Source organism: Mustela lutreola, chromosome 4 (genome assembly GCF_030435805.1).
Source record: "Mustela lutreola isolate mMusLut2 chromosome 4, mMusLut2.pri, whole genome shotgun sequence".
Classification (NCBI taxonomy): Eukaryota; Metazoa; Chordata; class Mammalia; order Carnivora; family Mustelidae; genus Mustela; species Mustela lutreola.
In genome coordinates this window covers 156,356,813-156,378,782 of record NC_081293.1, presented here as the reverse complement: position 1 = coordinate 156,378,782, position 21,970 = coordinate 156,356,813, and the positions used below count along the sequence as shown (strand labels likewise).

The 21,970-nt window shown below is 36.2% G+C and overlaps 1 protein-coding gene and 1 pseudogene across 3 annotated transcripts in view; one reads left to right on the top strand and one right to left on the bottom strand.

Moving 5' to 3' along the window:
- Positions 1 to 21,970, bottom strand: part of ZNRF2 (zinc and ring finger 2) — a 394,136-nt gene that overhangs the window by 298,438 nt on the left and 73,728 nt on the right. Inside the window, exons 3-4 of one of the 3 annotated variants that reach the window (XM_059171479.1) lie at positions 10,851 to 10,956; positions 2,278 to 2,357 (exon numbers count right to left, since the gene is read on the bottom strand). The exons of 1 other annotated variant lie outside the window; for it this stretch is intronic. In XM_059171479.1, the coding sequence (XP_059027462.1) occupies positions 2,300 to 2,357; positions 10,851 to 10,956 (164 nt within the window). In that variant the 3' untranslated portion in view covers positions 2,278 to 2,299. Of the gene's footprint in view, positions 1 to 2,277; positions 2,358 to 10,850; positions 10,957 to 16,527; positions 16,690 to 21,970 lie in introns of those variants that run through there. One more of the 3 variants, XM_059171480.1, reaches the window with a different exon arrangement.
- On the top strand, positions 18,627 to 19,308 carry LOC131829580 (ubiquitin-conjugating enzyme E2 L3-like; annotated as a pseudogene).

The following is a 21,970-nucleotide window of genomic DNA, read 5'->3' as shown; positions in this document are numbered from 1 at the left end:
CAAGTAAGAGCAGTCAGAACTTGAAGCAAACACTTGAGTGAAGATATTCTACATCTGTAAATTTGTAAAAAGGACTTTAAGATGCAGGAGATTCCACTGACTTGTAGATTTGTAAGGGCCGCTGCCACTGAACTAAGGTTCTATATATATATATACACACATATATATATACATATATATATATGTATATATATATTTTTAAAAAATCAATAAAAAGATAACACTGACGCATAAGGAAACTGAAATGCTGCTTAAAACCAACATGCACAGACTATGAGATGCGACACATGTCCCTTAAAGCCCATAAGCTCATTGTAACACTAAAGGAAAAATTTAGCTGACTGGATCATGAAATAAAAACATTTTTATAACCATAAAATCCCACCTCACATAAAAAAGTTTACTGCTTCTAAAAGACACATTTTACCTATAGGTGGAAAACTTGAGACATATTACCTTGGTATGTAAAATATTAAGATAAAAATTTCATGTTATTAGCATAGGTTTTTAGTCCTTCTCTTTAAATCCTTCTATAATTTTAGCCATACTTTTAGTTTATTGGCCCAGACATAAGGTTACACTGAAGATATTCCAAGCATCCTCCTCTTCAAAAAACCTGTTCACAGTGAAATAAAAACATACCTGCTCATATACTCAAAATATCACTCCATGGCCACTCTTCTTTTACACAGAAATCTTAAACCAATTCATACTTCCAACATGTCACGGTCTGATCTGAATCACCTCATGGTAAAAGGTTCAGAGCTGATAGTCTTCTTGCACCCATTTCCCATGCAGAACCCTACCGCAGTTGTGACAGAGGTCTCCCTTCTTGCTGCAGTTCTTACTTCAGTTGCTATAAGGGCTATTAGGTGACCTCAAATCTCCTCTGTCAATACTCTAATCTGCTGCTACTGAATTATCCTCATTAAGGACAATGATCGTTCCAGTTTCCTGTCTTTAGTCTTAGCCATTCAGAAAAAACTGTTGGCAGTTACTGTCTTAGGTCTCTGAACACAGAGGCTCCAACTCCTGAAACAATTCCAGGATTGGCTAAAATGTTCTTCCTGGATGTAAAAACCCAATACTATATGTCATTTCTGCAAGTCTTCTCATAAAAAGCTTTTCATATATACAAAGATATCAATTAACTGTTTTTTTTTTCCACAAAGCTAAATAAATGATGTCATTTCACTCACTCCACAGAATATGGAAAAGAGCAATTGTCAAGGGAGTTTATCATTCAATTCACTGGACATTTTCAGATAATGCAGGATAATGAGTAAGCTAAATCAGCAGAGCAAAACAAATTCTGTACTCGGTTTAGAATTCTTTTTTTTTTCTTTTTTCCTCCTACTGTATAAACAGGCACTATGTAACATGCTGAGGATAGTAAGGTACAAGATTAAACTGAATGAATGAGAACATGATGAAACTTCTCCCAAGAAAATGCCCCTACCTAATTATAGCAAAATAGCTAAGAACACAATCTTTGCAACCAATATGCCTGAGTTCGAATCCCAATTCTACCAAAGAACTAGCTTGACAAGTCAAGTTTTGTAACCTCTAACTCTGTTTCCTCAATTTGTATAATGGGAAAAGGGATAGCAAGAGTCTTGAGCTCAAAAGGTTGCTACAACAATTAGTTTAAGTTATTAATAGATGTAAAATGCTTATTAGAACAATGCCTGGTATGTAATAATACAACATGAATGTTAACTAATTATTATGATTAGAATTATAATATTATATTGCATTACCTAAGAACATACCCCTCAAGTTTGGAATAAGAATATAGAATTTAATTCTGTTCCTAAATGCATGCCCGAGGCTACTGTGCATACTGCTTCTTGAAGTCATGAAATTAACTACTTTGGCCCTCAGATTTCTTAGTGGAAAAATGGGGTAATATATGCTAATATGTACATATGTGTAGTACATGTATGAAGTTTATACCAACCATATGTTTCATGGATTTAAGCTTTAAACTAAAATTATATGTGTTTTAAAGTACCAAGAATGGAGAACTTAGTCAATACGTGACTTTCTTCAGGAATCAAAAAGTTGCTTCCTATTTATCTTTTCATGTGAGTTTTTTACATGGTTACCTAACAGTGTCTGGGATGGACACTCACACACATTCATACACACACACACACACACACACACACACACATGCGCATGCTTCAATAAATGAATGACTAAAAATGGTGGCTGAGAATGTAGAACTTAGGTAACAAGTTAAAAAGCAATTAAAACAGAAAAAGAGAAAATTACCTATAAAACAGGAAGCTGATGCTTAATCTGAAGGGTGCTCAGGGCAAGATCTATTTACTTCAAACCATTCATCTATGCAGCTAGAAAAGAACAAAACCAGAAAAATTGAAACATTTATTAATTATTGATATAACAGCCATAATAAAAACTCTTTCTTGACCTTAGTATATATTTATAGGGAAAAAAATTCAGTATTTTAAATATTTGGCATATGTAAGTAAAAGATAAGGCCTGTTTATTACATTTTTTTTTTTTTTTGGTACTCTCTATATCCAACTTGGGGCTTAAACTCATGACCCTAAGATCGAGTGGCATCCTCTTCGGACTGAGCCAGCCAGGCATCCCACATTTTCATTATTCAGAGCAGTTAAGGAAATAATCTTTGTAAAATTAAAGTACTTAAAGTTTAAATAGAACCATTACCAAAAGAAAATCTAAAGAACTAACCACTTTACCAGTATTCAAAATTAAGTGACAAATCTGGACATTTTTCTCTTCAAAATATTCATTCATGTAAATATCAGTCTGTTCATGTACCTAACAATGTAATCAAAAACAGCTTTTAAATTCTAATTCTTGGGGCGCCTGGGTGGCTCAGTGGGTTAAAGCCTCTACTTTTGGCTCAGGTCATGATCCCAGCTCTCTGCTTAGCGGAGAGCCTGCTTCCTCCTCTCTCTGCCTGCCTCTCTGCCTACCTGTGATCTCTGTCTGTCAAATAAAATCTTCAATAAATAAATAAATAAATTCTAACTCTTCACAGTACTGCATCTTTTAAGAGACTGTATTTCAATACTCACATGCACCTATAGCCCTTTATTTAATTCTATCCCACTCTACAATACATACACATATAAATACACAATCATCCAATTTATAAAGTATTTCATGACCTTATTAGAAGCTAAATATTAGGGTGCATATAATTATCCTCACTGTAGATCTGCACTGTTCAATGCAATAGCCACAAGCCACATGTGACAATTTAAATATGATTAAATAAAAGAAAAATGCAGTTCCTCAGTCACACTACCACATTTCAAGAGCTCAAGAGCCACATGCATAGCTACTGGCTATTCTACAAGACAGCAGAGATACGAAACATTTTCATTGCTGCAGAAAGTTCTAGTTCACTGTGATAAATGGTAAGGCCTTGATAAGGTTAAGTAACTTGTCCAACAACTAGGAAGTTACCCAAGCAGAATGCAAACTGCTCAACATTCTCATAGTTGACACATGTCAAATTTACAAATGCCACAAACCTTGAAGGCCTGGCCAATATGCTTACAGACAAAATTATTATGTATCATTCTCATACTCTGATAGGATAGTTTGGTGGGTAAAAACAATGGATGAAATTAAAAGGAAAACGGGTAAAGTATCTCATTCACCCAATATTCTTTCAAATATCTAAAATAATTTGTTGCCACTTAGACTTTTGTTGTCTAAATAACCATGCCTACGCTGGCTTTTTAGCCTGCATTCTATCCTACTCACTTGGCTCTAGTGGTCCCCTGGTCTACCGAAACATCCCTTAAATGAAGTACTGAACAGAGGCGCTTGGGTGGCTCAGTTGGTTGACCGTCCAACTCTTGATTTCAGCTCAGGTCATGATCTCAGGGTTGTGAGACTGAGCCCCATGTCCATCTCTGCACTAGGCCTGGAGTCTGCTTGGGATTCTCTTTCTCCCCTCCCTCTACCCTTGCCACCCAACTCAAAAAAGAAGTACTGAACAAAATACTCCAGATATATTAACAACTCACTGTACTTATGTGATTGAAATGGGTACTTATTTTACAAGCCATGTGTAATTCTGACTCACACTGAGAAATTATCATTATAATCTCCCATAAATACAACCGTATTGCAATTTATGTGTCCATTCCTGACACTTTCAATGATGCTATGAACATTCTTACACATGTCTCTTAGAGCTGGGCTACTCAAAGAGTGGCCCACACACACAGTGCTAATCCATGAGCTGTTTATTTCACCCTGGACCTGCACACCTAGTAGCAGCACTATTGTAGAGCATAAGATCAAGAATTCCCCCCAGGGCTTACACTTGGGAGTGCAATGACCGAGTGTAGAATATATACAGTGCACAACTGTGACAGAGTTATTCACCAAGTATACCAACTTACATCTGTGTGTTTACTGGCCATCTGGGGTTTTTTTTTTTCCCCTGAATTGACTCTTAAAAACTTTTGACAAATTTTCTGTTTTGTCTTTTTCTTCTAGGTTTATAGGAAGTTATTATCCAAATACTTCAGCTATAATGTAGTATACACATTTCTGATGAGCATTGCTTTCTAGAAAATCATACACTCAAACAATACAACCTTGTAACCAGAACAAAGCTGTGTTTGTTCCAGATAAATAAAATACCACTGTAAATATAGGATTTTTTTTAAACCGAGGGTGAAGTCAGCTTGACATAAAGAGGACTAAGGAAGGGGGTGCCTGGCTGGATCAGTCAGTGGAGCAGGGGACTATGGATCTGAGAGCTCAAGCCCCACACTGGGTATAGAGATCACTTAAAAAAGAGGACTAAGGAAGGATTAGTATTAATATGGGGACAAAGGCCCAATGCACAATTTGAGAACTAAGAATGAAGTAAGCAAGCACTTCCAAAGTGAAGCCCGTAGCCTAACTGAACTGGGTGTAAGAATGTTTGGGGGATGGATACTATTATAGTATTAGGTACCCCTCATATCCTGGGGCTGGGCTCCAGAACACTGCAATAAAGTAAATATCACAATAAAAGGAGTCAAATCATTTTTTGTTTTCCAGTGCATATACGTATCGTGTGTGTGTGTTTGTGTAAAATTAAATGTAAGAGACAAGATAGCGGACCACTGGGGAAGGGAGAGAAAACTGAATGGAAAGTCATCAGAGAGGGAGACAAACCATGAGAGACTCTTTCAACTCTAGGAAACAAACTGAGGGTTGCTGGAAAAGAGGGGGATGGGGTAACTGGGTGATGGGCATTAAGGAAGGCATGGGATGTGATGAGCACTGGGTGTTACACGCAACTGATGAATTACTGAACTCTGTATCTGAAACTAATGATGTACTATTATACTGGCTAACTGAATTTAAAAGAAAAATACTCATAATTAATCTATATTTATAATAAACTTATTTTATTAATCTAATTAGAAATACTTTATTGCTAAAATAGGCTAACTACCATCTGAGCTTTTCATGAGCCATGATCACTGATCACTGTAACAACTATTGAAAAAGTTTGAAATATTACTGGGAATTACCAAAATTTGACACAAAGACAGAAAGTATGCAAATGCTGTTGGGTAAATAGTGCCAACAGACCTGCTCTAGGCAGGGTTGTGAGAAACCTTAAAATTTGTTTAAAAAAAGAAAAAAAACCCCTCTGTATCTGTGAAACACAATAAAATGAAGTGCAATGAAACAGGGTATACCAACACTGTGTTCTCCCACAGCCTGCTTCCATATGGACCTTCACCTGGTTTTATTTGACAGAGCAAACACTAATGCGCTGAGTATTCTTTATGAACCAGTATGAAGATCGTATCATTACACCGTCACTGTCCTCCCCCTCACCAACCGCAACGAGCTAACTGCATTACAGAAGGCTGTTGGAGGAGAAGCTTGTTTCAGATACTGTACCAACAAAGTATTGCTGTACGTACTGGAAAAAACCTCAATCTGATGTCTAGTTTACTTTTACTTTTTTCTAGTATCACAATGCAAAAATGTATTAAATTTTAATACAAATTTATGAACTTTTCTTTCAAGCTTTTATGGGGGGGGGTATCTTAGCCCTAAAACTATTTCTCACCAAGAGGTCTACATTTCTCTACATTCTTTCTAACACTTTGATTTTTTATTTCCATAGGCACATGTTTAGTCAGTTGGGAACTGATTCTTATTTCAACTATAAAATAAGGGTTGGCAGTTTTTCTACATCAGTAACCATCTGATCTCAGTACCATTCACTGAATTCATTCTTTCTCTTGCTATTAGTAGCACCTCTGCCAAATCAATTTTTTATTCATTTACTTTATTTACGTAGTATCTATTATGTGCAAGCACTTTCTAAAATTTAACTCATTTGAAACCTCCTAACAACCTGATGAAGTTGGTACTACCACCTCATTTTATAGACTGGGGGAGGGAAAAACTAAGTACAAGTTGACCAAGATCACACAATGAATTAGTGGAGAGGCTGGGATCAGAATGAGGAAGGCTTAACTCCCAAGAATCCATGCTTTTATCAACCCTGTGCTATGGTGACTCTCATATACACACAAATGGTTATGGACTCTATTCCTATGACCTTTCCACACTTGTCTTAACTAATAGTCTTAAAATGTGTCTGTACAGGGCAAGTTCCCCCAGCACTTTCTTCTTCCTGACTATGACTGTTCTTGCCATATGGACTCTTTGGTTCATGTGTATTCTGGAATCCACTTATCCAATTATATGAAAACTCTAGCTGAGATTTGAATGGGATTATATTAACTACACAATTTGGGGTTAAGTGACATCTTTATGACATGGAATCTTCCTATCCACAAGATGGTATACCTCAAATTTTAAATCTTGTGTATCTTTCAGCGAAATTTTAAAATCTTGAGTATCTTTTGTAGGATATATTCTCAACACAGCTTATAGCTATTGTAGGTTTTGTGGCTGTTAATGTTGTTATTCTATTAAAAGAAAGGTTTTATTTTCCTTTTTCTTACTGGGATATATAATTGCAACCAATTTTCATGTTGAGCTCCAATCTAGCAACCCTGCTAAATTCTTAATCTCCCCCCTCCTTTTTTTTAAAGAAAGAGAGCAAAAGAGAGAGCACACACATATGTGTACAGAAGGTGAGGGACGGAAAGAGAGAATCTTAAGCAGGCTCCATCTCAGGGAGGCCTGATCTGATGACCCTGAGGATCATGACCTGAGTTGCAATTGAGAGCTGGATGCTTAACTGACTGAGCCACCCAGGCGCCTCAGTTCTCATTAATTTTTTCTAAATCTTATTTATTTGAGACAGAAACAGGGAGCAAGCAAGTGAACAGGAGTCTGTGGAGTAGCAGAGGGAGAGCCCTCTGAGCAGGGAGCCCAACATTGGGCCCTATGATCATTACCTAGCTGAAGTCAGACACTTAACCAACCGAGCCACCCAGGTACCCCTCTTATTCATTTTAATAATTTATCTAACATTTATTCTTTAATTTTAATAATTTATCTAACATCTATTCTTTGCTTTGTTTTGAAATCATTAATTCCTAAGTATAGAGTTTTTCTGAATGTTTTCTCACATTTGTTGAGAAAATATGGTCTTTCTCCTTTGTTAATGTGGTATACTATATATATAAATTTTCTCATCTTTTTAAGAAGATTTAGTTTATTTATTTGTCAGAGAGAGAGAGAGAGAGAGAGAGCGCGCACAAGCAGGCACAGTGGCAGGCAGAGGCAGAGAGAAGCAGGCTCCCCACTGAGCAAGGAGCCTAATGCAGGACTCCATCCCACGACCCCAGGATCATGACCTGAGATGAAGGCAGCGGCTTAACTGACTGAGCCACCCGGGTGCCCCTAGATTTTCTAATCTTACAGTGTCTTTACATTCCTAGCATAAATCTAATTTAGTCATGAGGCATTATTACTTTAGATATATATTGATGAATTTGGTTTGCTAATATGTTTTTGGATTTTTTGCATTTATGTTCATAAATAAGAGTGCCTTCTAATTTACTTTCCTATACTTGTCTTGTCTGATTTTACTTATTTTTATAAGATTTATTTGTCATGGGGCACCTGGGTGGCTCAGTGGATTGAGCCTCTGCCTTCCGCTTCGGTCATGATCTCAGGGTCCTGGCATTGAGCCCCGCTTCTGGCTCTCTCTTCAGTGGGGAGCCTGCTTCCCCTTCTCTCTCTGCCTGCTTCTCTGCCTACTTGTGATCTATCAAATAAATAAATAAAATCTAGGGAAAAAAAGAAAAGCTTCTCTCTTAAAAAAAGAAAAAAAAAAGACTTGTCAGAGAGAGAGAGCACAAGCAGGAGGAGAACCAGACTCGCTGCTGAGCAAGGAGCCTGATGCAATACTCGATGCCAGGACCAGGGATCATGACCTGCGCCAAAGGCAGATGCTTAACCGACTAAGCCACCCAGGTGTCCCATCTTATGATTTTAGTATCAAGTTTATACTATTTTCATAAAATAAGTGGGAGAACCTACAATCTTTTCCTACTATTTGAGGTGTTTACAATTGTTAACATGGTGTTCTTTGGATGTCTGGTAGAACCTGTTGTCAAACCATCTTTGTAGGCCTGTTTTTAGGTCTTGTCTTAATTTTTTAATATTTGTTATTTTTCAAGGTTTGTCTTTAAAAAAAAATTTTTTTTTAAATTTATTTATTTTACAAAGAGAGACACAGGGAGAGAGGAACACAAGCAAGGGGAAGTAGGAGAGGGAGAAGCAGGCTTCCCACCAAGCAAGGATCCTGATGCAGGCCTCGATGCCAGGACCTGGAGATCATGACCTGAGCTGAAGGCAGATACTACTTAACAACTGAGCCACACAGGCACCTCTCAAGGTTTGTCTTGTAATAGTTATTAGTCAACTCATATTTTCTATTTCTCTTTGAATCATTTTGGTAATTACTATATATCATAACATATAATTAATAATATATAATAAGTATATATTATATAAAATACAATGAACTGGAAATATAGTAATATTCTTAAGGAAATGGCCTGTTCTATTTATATTTTTAAATCAAAGACTGTAAAATTTTCCACAAAATTTTCCAATTATTTTTCAATTCTACTGTTTCTCAAGTTATCTGTCATTCCTATACTGTTCATTTTCTCCTTCTAGCGGCAAACCTGCCAGAGGCCTATTTTATTCATCTTTAAAGAACCAACTTTTGGCTTTGTTGGTCTCTACTCTAGTGTGTAATTTTTTTATTTCATTATTTTCTTCTCTCACCTTTATTATTTTGCTCTATTTTGTGTTTATTCATTTTTCTAATTTCTTAAGGAAGAACTTGTTTAATGATTTCGTCCTTCTTCTTACTCTAACACAAGCCTTCCAAGAATCACCCTAGAAAATGTCAAAAGGGTTTTTCATTCTTATTCAGTTTTGAGTAGTTTTAAGCTCCATTATGATTTCTTTTCTTTTTCGGGGGTGGGTGGGAGTAGGGAGAGAATCCTAAGGCAGCTCCACTCCCAGTGCGAGGCCCAACAGAGGGCTTGATCTCCGGACCCTGAGCTGAAATCATGAGTCAGACACTTAGCCAACTGAGTCACCCAGGCGCCCCTCCACTGTATTTCTTCTTTAATCTACAAATTACTTAATAGTATGTGTGAAGATTATTCATCTTTTATTACCAATATAGAACTAGTCAGAGAACAGCTAGCTTTCTGTATGGTACCGATTTTTTATAGTTTGCTAAAACTTCCTTATGGCCCAGTACACCATTAATTTCTGTATATTTCACCTGTGCTTGAAAAGAAAATGTACTAAATGGTAGGTGCAGATACACATACATCCATTAGACAAACCTGTTAACTGTACTGTTTGATTATTCTAGGTCTTGACTCGTTTTGTGTTTACCTGCTTGAGCCAATGAGAACTATGCTGAAATTTCCCATTATCATGACATTTTTGTCCACTTTTTCTGGCAGTTCTATAAATATTTACCTTGAGACTATGTTCTTCGGTTCACCCAAAACTGAGCTTTAAATACCTTTATGATACAATACTAGTAATATTTTTGTTAAGATTTATTTTGTCTGATATTAATTTAGCTTTGTCAGTTTGCTTGTAGTCCGTATTCACCCAGACATAATTTTCTATTTCTTCCTTCACTTTCACGTTTTTCTATATGCTTATGTTTACATGTGTTGCTCAGCAATGGCATATCCCAATCTTTCAATCTGCTTTCAACTGATGAGTTTTATTTAGATTTATTAAAATTACTGATAATGGATTTATTTTTGCCTCATTTTGTATTATTTATTGTGTTCTCTATGCTTTTCCCCAACCACACCTAAATTTAAATAAAATTTTACCTCATTCTTTTTATTGGTTTGAAATGTATGGTTTTCTATTTTTTTCTGTTTACCCTAAAAGATTTTTTTTTTTAAATCTAAAAATCTCCCTATATTGCTCTGAAACCAAGAATACTTTATGAGACTCTAGATGGATGTTGGAGCCAAACAGAGGTGGCTAAAATCTTACCGCTTCCATTTACTAGCCATGTGACCTTGGATAGATTTTCTGTGGTCCCTCGGCTTATTCCCTCAATCATAAAATGGGATTGTTACAAGGTTTACAGGAGATTACCTAGCTAGATTGTCATGGACAATACCTGGGTAACAGCAGATGTTTAACAAATGGTAGATTTTTGGATACAAACAGATCTGGGCTTAAATCTTAGTTCTAGCAGGTAAAAAGGGCTGTTATTTTTAAGAAAAGAGGGTGTTTCAATTAAGAAGAAAACTTTTCAGCCCTAAGAACAATGTCTGAAATTTTGAGAAGCATCTCTTACTCTACTATCAACTTGGTAAACATAAAAGGAAACTTACCCTTTATGATATATGCATAGACAAGGCAGTCGTGCTATAGTATCTCCCTGCTGCAATTCTTCAAGACATATTGCACATTCCCCAGCATCTTTACTCAGTACATCCTCTGAGGAAAGAGAAAGTGAATTCAGGACAATAAAACTGAAAGATGAATTAATGGGACCACCACTTAGTAAAGAGTGGTGACTCTTTACCTTTTTTGTCATATTTGGCATATTTTGTCAGAAATACATAAAACATGTATTTGAAATACTATTCACAAATCAGTGAATAATACTTACCTTTACTTAAAGACAGAATCTTATTTCCATTTACATTTCACTGAGGCATTACAGTAAGCAAGAACAGTGCAGAATCCTCCAACTTGCAAAGGACTTTGCTATAAAATTTCATCAGCAAGTCAGTTATTTGCAATTTGGAATTCATTTTCCTTCTCTTACTAATCAATATTAATTTAATGCCCAAGATAGCTTAAAAAAAAAAAAAAACTTAAGAGTATAATGTGGCTGAAAAGATATGAAAATACTATTATAATTTTTAAAATTCTAAAATAACAAAATTGGTGAGCTAAAAAGAAATCACCCTGAGTATGGACTTCTTAAAAAGGTCTGCTTAACTCAAGAAAATAAAAAAAAGGTAAAGGTTTGTGTAGACTCTGAAAGGGACTTTTGGAAACCTAAGGATTTCAGATATGCAACAATTCTTCTTACTCCTTTTCTAGAACAATGCCTGGCCATGCCAGGGAGCAATTAGACTGGCTTTCAGAGGGCCCTGCAGAGTGTTTAAAATAGTGCTACAGTAAAACCCTTTACAAAGTGAAAACTCCTTTTGGCGAGCGGGGGGATTCGTTCAATTGATGTTTTATACTAAAAATTTAAATTTTTTTTTAATGTTGAAGCTCAATTTTTTAAAGGATCTTGCCAAAAACAGAGTATGTTAGCCAGATAAAATGATGAACAACATGCCATTGCTAGAGAGTATGGAAAAACTGCCAAATGTATGAGAATGTATACTCAGTAAGTGTAGAGAAGGGAAAACTAAAGCAGGAAAACAATATGAATTTATACCACAAGTAACTAAATCCGTAGAAATAAAAATCAAACAGGCTGGAGAAAAGACTACACCAACCTCTATCTAAATGCTGGAAGTGCAAGGTTAAGTTCCTAAAATTATCTGGGTGGTTCTCCCACCCCTCCTATAAAAACCAACAAACTTAATTGTACGTATACCTGTAACTGTTCCCTGTAGAAAATGCATTCTCTAAGAGGCAGTTCGTCCTTCAGTTATTCATTTTGAGAGCACATTAGGAGGAAAACACAGACTCTATTTCTATCGGGTCTATACCAGCAGACAGATCATTTACCCATAAGACTAGAGGGGGTAATAGGGCAACCTCTACAGAAAAAGGCCTTGGCAAGAAAAATTTTTGTATTCAGAATCCAGGGAATATGGATGGGATGATTTTAGCCAACTACTAGGTAGTTCATAAGCCTATGTATGACAATCAGAAACTTGACCAGGATAAGTAAAGCCGGGTAAATGGAAAATGCTCTCATTAACACCCCCCTCTAGTATCTTATCCCCATTTTTCTCTTCTTCACCATGGAGGTCCCACCCTCTACCTCTACTCCACCCACCCAAAACCCTGACCCCAAGTCTTTCCTTCCTTCTCTTGATCTCCATTTTCTTTTATTGTTCTGGATCGCTTTCCACAGATTAATGTTTATGTAAAAAGTTTAATGTAAAAAAACAAAAAAACCCAATCAGTGGCTGTTAATTGGTATACTGGAACCCACAAAAGGAGGCCACTCCACCGGCTCCACCCATGTCACAAATCTAAACCTAAATCTTTCTGCCTTTACGGAAAACACCTCACTATCAAGGCAACTTAACACCAGTCACAATCCTCCAAGTTGGCTTTAGGAGCTGTAGTTACCCTAGAAAACAGGGCCTTCCAGGCATTCCACTCCCTTTGTGGCTGCCTCTTCTAACACATAAAAGCCACTCTTGAGAAAAATACCTTCGAAAGTAGTGGAGAAGCATTGCACTCCCTCAATATATGGATTATTTTCCCTTGAATAACGTACATCAAACCCATTGCTTCATTGTTTCAGTTTTGCATATGACACTAAGGATGACAGCAGTGAGAGGATGTGAAGGAGACACTAAAAGATCTTAGTAAAGGCCTGTAACTCCAAATAGTATATTCTCAGAGCATCAACTTCTTTCACTGCAAAGATATACCATGATAACACCACATCGTTAACAATGAATGTGAGTTATACAACAAACTTTAAAAAAAAAGAGAAGACACTTTTTACCAAGTCTTTAAAAAAAAAAATTTTTTTTTAAATGACCAAAAAAATCAACTTTAAGATGCATCTCATTTTCCAGAGCTGTTCAAGTATGAAAAAGGAAGACTGTCTCAGAATTGGTGAAATATGATGTCACATTTTCTATCTTTTGGAATATATTACTATTGGATCTAGATTTAAATCAAAATGAACCATATAATCTCTATATTATCTTATTTAAGAAAAGGAGACAGATCAGCTTTTAAAAAATAAAGAAAAAGCACTATCATATTTCTGCCACATGCTACTATGTAACAGATTGTCAGCACTAAATGAAAAGAACTGATTATCATTAAGTATAAGCTCCTGAATGTATTGTTCACAGAAAAGTTTATGGTGACCTATGACCAAATCTCAATTCTTTATTAGAATAGGTCTTTAAAAATCTTTTGATTTGGGAAAATTTTAGTATCTCGAAGGTCTTGGTTTTATACTGTTTTTAAGTAAATTTATTTTTGGTACAACAAAGACATATAATCTGCATATAATTAACAATAATGATATTTATTTTAAGAATATACTGCTATGCCTTGCAGGTACTAAGTTAAAAAGAATCATTTTAGTTTAATCTAAAATGCTATATTAAAAAAAATTTTTAAAAATAAAAATAAATTAAAAAAATGCTATATTAAAGTCAGCCATTTAATCGTAAGCTCCCTAAGCCCTAGTAATGAAAAATAATCAAAACTACATATTCTGTGTTAAGAGAGGTCTACCTACATACAACATCCCAAGCAAATTTCAATACAGAAGCCACCTATATTCACTGTAAATAGCTTCAAGTGAAACGATCTCTGCTTAGAAAATTAAAAGGTGGCCTAAACAGATGACAGCCAGTAATCAAACTGCATTTTGATAGGCAACCCTGAGTCAAAAGACAGTTCATTCACTGCAAAACCTGGGTTGCTGTCTCAAATAGCAAATGAGTAATTTTCAGATTTAAAATTCACTATGCAACATGGTTCATTTTTGCCTACATGGGGGTTTGCTAGAATAGTCCCCTCTCCCATCCCATTATGACAGTGTCCTTCCATTCAAAGGAGTTTTGAGCTGGGTAATGGGAAACATTCAGAGTTAAATATGGTTGGGAAAAACCACTATACCCGGGACACTGAAGACAGCTGGGGAAAAAAATGTTAAAAATCTTTAGCTAGTCAGTGTCATTCACAAAGGTAATACTATAAGCAATATTTAGTCAACATTTCAGTACTGCAATACATCAAAGGCAGACTATTAATAGTCAAAATTGTTATTAGAGAAGTAGAGAAAGGAACACTAAGAGACTTAACTTCTATAGTTAGCTAATCTGGATTCCAGCTCTCCACAAGCATTTATAAACCAGAGGCACTAAAGATAGTTAATAGGAAACTACACTTTTACTGCTTTTTCAAATGTTGCTGTTGTCCTACCTAAACATTTGGAACACCAGAAGTTAAATCATTGTACTGTTTATCAGTCTCATTTTTTTTTGTCTTATTCATATGGTGTGGGCATTAATTTAAATATACTGATACCGGATAAGAAGAATTAAACTAGGAAGAGAGCAATGTTTTCTCACTAAAGGTGGGCACCACAATTACTTGGGTAGGCATTCTATCTCAATACAGAAGAAAGTAAATTATACATACATGGGGCCCGTCCCTAGAGATTCTGAAATCTACACCTGTCTCAGAAACACAACTGCTATCAATTGTACAGTATGGTAAAGTTGAAAGAACATAAGATTTAAAGTTGAAAATAGGAATTTCTATCCTCCCAGTTAGCTATGTAACCTCCAAAATGTTGCTCAACTTTTGAGTTTTCTTTTAGTCTTCTTTAATATTGGTATAAAAAAAGGTACTAAAAATATTATAGAGAGGATATTTTAAAGAATTATGTGAAAGGGGCATCTGGGTGGCTCAGTGGGTTAAAGCCTCTGCCTTCAGCTCAGGTCATAATTCCAGGGTCCTGGGAATGAGGCCCACATCGGGCTCTCTGTTCAGCAGGGAGCCTGCTACCCCCCTGCACCCCCACCTGCCTCTTTGCCAACTTGTGATCTCTGTCAAATAAATAAAATCTTTTCAATAATAAAGAAAGAAAGAATTATGTGGAAAACTTTATCCAAATTATCGAAACATTATACAAAATATTCATTGTTATTACCATTTTTTTTTCAGAAAGTACTTTTCAGACCTCCCCCAAAACAAAGCTGGTCATTTTTCTATCTTTTTCTCCTCATTCTGGTACTGTAGTTGTTTGAACTTCACATGATGTCATTAATAATTCCATGGCCACCAGAAACTTCTACAGGATAATCTTGACCTATCCATTTCTAGAGACCTATTATAGTTTCAAGGGTGGGAAAAAGTCCATGAAACAACACTGCCCGATTTTTCAATGTTCTGGCTTCATTCTATATTTAAAAGTACTATAAATGTCCCCTCTGTTACGTATCTTTACATATAGTTAACATTCTCTATTTATTAATCCTATGACGTAACTAATGTTACCTCTATTTTACAGATAAGGAAACTGAGGCTCGAAGAAGTAAAGTAACTTAGCAGAAATTACTAACCTAAGTTCTAGGATTAGGATTCAATTTTAGGCTAAGTCGTTTACTACATGAATTTTGCTACAAGAAACAATTTCACTTTAAAATAGCATAAAGAGTGAAGCAAATGACCTGTTTCAGGCTACCTTAAGTATGAAATACTCAAGAGAGAGATGGCTACGTATTTAGAAGAAGTATATTCAAGACTGGTCATATGCTTTATCATCTGGAGCTTGATTAAGCTGTCAAAACTGGTATCAGAAATGAGCTTACACTTTACTGCTTACTTCCTTGTATGAACTTTTCTATGGTGACAGAAATAGTCTTTTTTTCTGTGCTACCTAACTGAAAGCTACTAGCCACATATGGCCTGAAAATAGCACTTGAAATGTGGTCAGCATAACTGAAAAACTGAATTTTAAACTTTCTTTCATTTTAGTAAAATACAAAACCTGAAAATAATGTGACAGATAAGCAACATACATTTATAAACTAATTAAAAACTTCTGTAGATTGCTATTTCACTTATAGCCTCAAGCTCTTACTTTGCATTGCCCAAAAAATTACTTAAAATTCAAGCAGCCAAATATGCAAAATTAAAATATTTAGCAAGTACAAGCACATATCCATATAGTTATTGCAGATCAAGACATGAAAAAAAAGCAGACAGCCCAAAAAAAAAAACCAAAAACAAAAAAAACAAACCCTTTCGAAAAGAAAGAGAACAAATAAGACCAAATTTGTTAGAGGCAGCCCAGAAAACTCCATGCGAAAATTTCATAATCATCACAACTTTATTTTCAGATCAAGCATCCAAACAGATATATGATCTTTTCAGCAAATACAATGCCAAGCACTACTATGATCAGGCATGTTACCTGAAGACTTATTTTTTGTTCTTGAACCCTCAATGATAGCAGTAGAAAACAAAAGCAGCTGAAATGTGAAATAATCCCTAGAAAAATCAAGAATTAAAAAAATTCATAACATTAGTAAGAAGCAATTACTCAAAGAATGAAAAATAGGGGCTCACAGGGCTTATTAATAAATACTTTCAGAAATAAATTTATCTCCAATGGACTTAAAAGACAAAGTTAACATTAGATTATAGATCCCGTGAGCTGCTACTGTACTTAAAATATCATAAGGGGAACTAGAAATTATACTTAACAGTGGGAAACTGCCATTTTCACTATAAGACAAATACATAAATAAAAACATGGGAATGACCTTTATTAAAACGCCTAAAACTCAAAGTTCATGGTCAACATCTGCTTTTATCCTTTTTAGACACTGATTCAACTAGGAATTGCTGGCTTCCTCTGCCTTGACGCCACTGATCATTACTACATCAATGTTGTCTTTAAATATAACTGAAAACTGACTAAACACACAGCTACTTTTCATCTGTATTGTTAGAAACAATTTAATATTAAGACTATTTCTTTAAAAGTGGATAGAACTTGTGACTCTTTTGATGACTTTTTAAGGAAAAATGTGTATTCCTGGAAATATTTTTGGAAATACAGACATTTGGCACCTTCTCCAAGAAAATAAAAATGTAAGTGGAATGAAATGGAACCCACACTAAAGACTTTAAAAGGTAAAATATACAAAAGGAACACAGACTCAATAAATAGATTTAGCTTTCTTAGGCCTTTTGTTCTTAACTTACGTAGAGGCTAGCTAGGGGGCTAGCCTGGGTGGCTCAGTGGGTTAAGCTGCTGCCTTCGGCTCAGGTCATGTTCTCAGGTTCCTGGGATTGAGTCCCACATTGGGCTCTCTGCTCAGCAGGGAACCTGCTTCTCTCTCTCTCTCTCTCTCTCTCTCTCTGCCTGCCTCTCTGTATACTGTGATCTCTGTCAAATAAATAAATAAAATCTTAAAAAAAAAAAAAAAAGGCTAGCTAGGGTTGAGTATTATATAAAATTAGGTATATAACAAACTGCCAGAAGTCATACAAGTCACCCAAGAAATTATTAGGTTACCAAATTATTCCCTAATCTTCAAATCAAGGCAACTTTCTTATGCCCCCTCCGTCACAAATGAACAATAAACCAAAATTCCCACACACACACTGACTTGTAAACTCTAAACCAGTTATTTTCTCAGACAAGTTATCCACATTAAAAAGTAAAGGAATATTCTGCAACTGCTGAACACATACAAAAATAGAAAATACAGACTTTGAACTAAACTTAAATTTGGTCCACCTTTGTTTTGAATCACTGCAGAGAGAAAAACAACAGTCCTAAACATACAAAAAGGCTGATTTTCAAGCTTCATTTCTTATTGTGTACGTTTAAAATTAGATTAATGTGTTAAATTATAATGTAGGCTATTAATAGCAATACAGAGAAAGTTAAGCAACCTGGGTAATAGGATATAACAACAACAACAAAAAAAACCCTGTTATTTATACACAGTTCTAGGTTCAAATTCCAACTCTTCGACTTACTTAGCAATATGAGAATAACAATACCTATGTCATAGGGGAGTGGTAAGAATTAAGTAAGACCTGTGAAATGTCTAGCACTGTAGCTGGCAAGCACCAGGCAAGTTCTGAAGATTAGCTATGTCACCACCAGCAAGAAAAGGATTCTTCCTCTGAGTTTGTTTTCTCCAATCTGAAGAAATGATGGAACCCGCTCCACCAGTCTCTTAAGATTGTTGGGAAGATCTAATGAGACAGTACAAATGGGAGAAGACAGTCCCATAGAAAAAATAACATGCTTGGACTTCAGACAAAGTGCAAACCTCTTTAAGCCTCATTTTTCTTCAACTAAACTGCAGGTCGTAATACCTTTATCTCATATGGTCTTTAATACTGACGATTAAAAACAAAAGAGCTAATAAATGTGAAAACAAAAATGTTAAAACACTTAGACCAGATCCAAGATGGCGGCCAGCAGGAGGCTGATGAAGGAGCTTGAAGAAATCCGCAAATGTGGAATGAAAAACTTCCGTAACATCCAGGTTGATGAAGCTAATTTATTGACTTGGCAAGGGCTTATTGTTCCTGACAGCCCTCCATATGATAAGGGGGCCTTCAGAATCGAAATCAACTTTCCAGCAGAGTACCCATTCAAACCACCGAAGATCACATTTAAAACAAAGATCACCCAAACATCGATGAAAAGGGGCAGGTCTGTCTGCCAGTAATTAGTGCTGAAAACTGGAAGCCAGCAACCAAAACCGACCAAGTAATCCAGTCCCTCATAGCACTGGTGAACGACCCCCAGCCCGAGCACCCACTTCGGGCTGACCTAGCTGAAGAATACTCTAAGGACCGTAAAAAATTCTGTAAGAACGCTTAAGAGTTTACAAAGAAATACAGGGAGAAGCGACCTGTGGACTAAACTCTGCCGCGACCGATTCCAGCGAGTGTGAGCGGAGACCCTGAACAGCGCATTCAGACACCCCGCAAAGCAGGACTCTGGAAAATTGACACGTGCCGCCGCCTGGCGTTTGCTTGTGGCAGTTACTAACTTTCTACAGTTTTCTTAATCAAAAGTGGTCTAGGTAACCTGTAAAGAAAGGATTAAAAATTTAAGATGTTCTAAAAAAAAAAAAAAAAAAAAAAGTCAAAACACTTAAAAGGTCTGAGCTATTAACAATATAAAAATTTTACTAGAGCATTCCTGAAGTAAACTGAAAAATATCAACTCAAATGGTATTATAGCATAGAAAAAATACATATTATGTCAGAATTATCAGATTTATGGAACTAGGGCTCCATCATTTTGTTAAAATGAATCTGAGAAGGAGTATTACAATGTGTATGTCTACTGCTCATGTTGACTAAAGCTGAAGCACGTCTGTCCTGACAGTTCTCCTGAGGCTGAAAGACAATTAGTAGGCTAATAAGTACCATATAAAGGTCACAAATTCAAATGCCTAAAGGGAGGATAACCAGAAAACATTCAAAGAGCAACTCAACTTTTTAATCTTTGTGTAAGAAAAAGGAAGAGCACAGTTGTGATGATGAATGCCAACTGAATCTGGTCTCAGTATTAAGGATGAAGAGGTAATTGCAACAAACTGATGCACGAGGTCCCATGGTGAGGGGGGCGGGGGCACTTGCTACTCTAGCCGAATAAGGGCCCCAGGGGCGCCTGGGTGGCTCAGTGGGTTAAAGCCTCTGCCTTCGGCTCAGGTCATGGTCTCAGGATCCTGGGATGGAGCCCCACATCAGGCTCTCTGCTCAGCGGGGAGCCTGCTTCTTCCCTCTCTCTCTGCCTACTTGTGATCTCTGTTTGTCAAATAAATAAATAAAATCTTTAAAAAAAAAAAAAAAAAGAACGGCCGCAGTGTGGCCAGATGTTGTGTTTCAAGCAGCTGCAAATTGAGGTTTTTAAGTGAAATGTCTCATTCTGCAAAACAGTGACTGATAAAAACCCATGTTGATACTGTGTAAGCCAATTAAGAGAATGTGGTCAGATGCAGTGGATACTCTGCAGCCTCTAATGAAGACGGTAAATTCAGGAGGGGAGGGAACCCTGTGCACTCTGCTTCCTCTAGCACGTAGCATACTGTTTTACACACTGTAAGTACTTGATAAATACTTTTTGAACAACTGATAAAGCAACAGATTTCAGCAGATCACAGAAAACACCAAGTGACAAAGAAACAGCCAACGAACAGAGAAAATGTCCCAAACCTGGGGGTGGTTGTTTCAGTGACCTGGGCACTTTGCAGACTGATGACTATTCAGATAAGCTCAGACCTGTTTTCTGTTATGTGTACTGATTTTTTTACCGACAAGGTTATCAGGCAATCAACCAGAAAGCACTGGACATATACTGAGTTTGCCAACAAATACTTATAGGTTGATTACTATGTACAGGTAAAGTATTGAAAGTTATGTATGCACAGGAAAGTTACTGAAAATGTCCAGTCTAGGAACTCTGACAGTAACAGCTAGGAAACGATGGCAACAGAGACTTCTTTCTTGATTCCCTTTCACCTGACTACTAAATTACTAGAATAATGGTGACTAAATGCTGATCCTGGACAATCTAAATCTAGATTCATCTGAACCTCATGTAATGAAAGCAAGAAAGAGCAAAAATAAAAAGGCTTTTTAACACATCTTCTAAGGACAGGGAAAATACACTCATTTGTAAGGTTTATTTCTTTTCAATAGGCCTGCTCAAAGTCTACCAATTCTTAAGGTGTTTAGGCAATCAATCAGGAGTATTTGAATGACTCTCATGGGGTCAAGAGAACCAGGCTGCTTTGACACTGAGAAATCAAAAAAAGCCACCAAACTGGGCTAAAGACAGAACTCGCTCTGCACCCAAGAGGGAAGGAAGAAGAAGAGGGAAGAAGAGGGAACTTCTTTCCTAACACCTTCAAACAAACAGGGTTTCATGTGTGCCAAATTAATGATCACCAGGCTCTTCTTTCTAGCAGAGAAAGAAGTAACACTATCATCTACATGTGTGGCAACAGATTCTACAACTGCTGACATTATGTAAGAGAGAAAGGTCATGAGCTATCTAAGTATTCACAGCAGTGGGAATGAAGGTAAACCAAGCTGAAGTACAGCAGTGTCAGAAAGAATGAAGGGAAGGAAGCCAACAAGGCATGGAGGGACAAGACAACCTTATAAAGCAGAAGTTCCTAGAACCAAAACCTGAAATTTTTTAATTTAGTATTCCAGAGAAAGGGAAGAAGAAAGGGCACTGCAGAAAACTAAATTAGTAATCTAGAAAAAATGTCATTTAAGTAACTCAAAACAAAACTCCAAAAATTCATGAATGAAAACATAAGACACAGAGGACAAATTCAGCTCTAATACTGAAATTATAGAAACTAAAGAACAAGAAAAACACAGAAAGAAGTACTAATCAAAGAAATACTAGAAGAAAATAATCCTTGAGCTGACTGAAGACTCAAGTTTTAAACTGAAAGGGCTCATGAAGCTTTAAGCAGGATTAATCAGAGATAGGAGTAGGGTGGAAAAACACTAAAACAGACATATCCTGGGAAAAAACAGAATTCCAACCTTCAAAACATAAAATCGACCTGTACGCTTCCAAAATGTAAAGAACAAGCAACTTAAAATGAAAAATGATGAAACCTCGCCAGATTTCTCATGTACAATACTAGTAGTTAGATAACAGAACAATTTTATAGACTTAAAAAAAAAAAAAAAAAACCCCAAACCTGAAGTAACAGTATCCTGTATTCTATACAAAGGTAAGCCAGAAACATCCAGGCATGCAACAGCT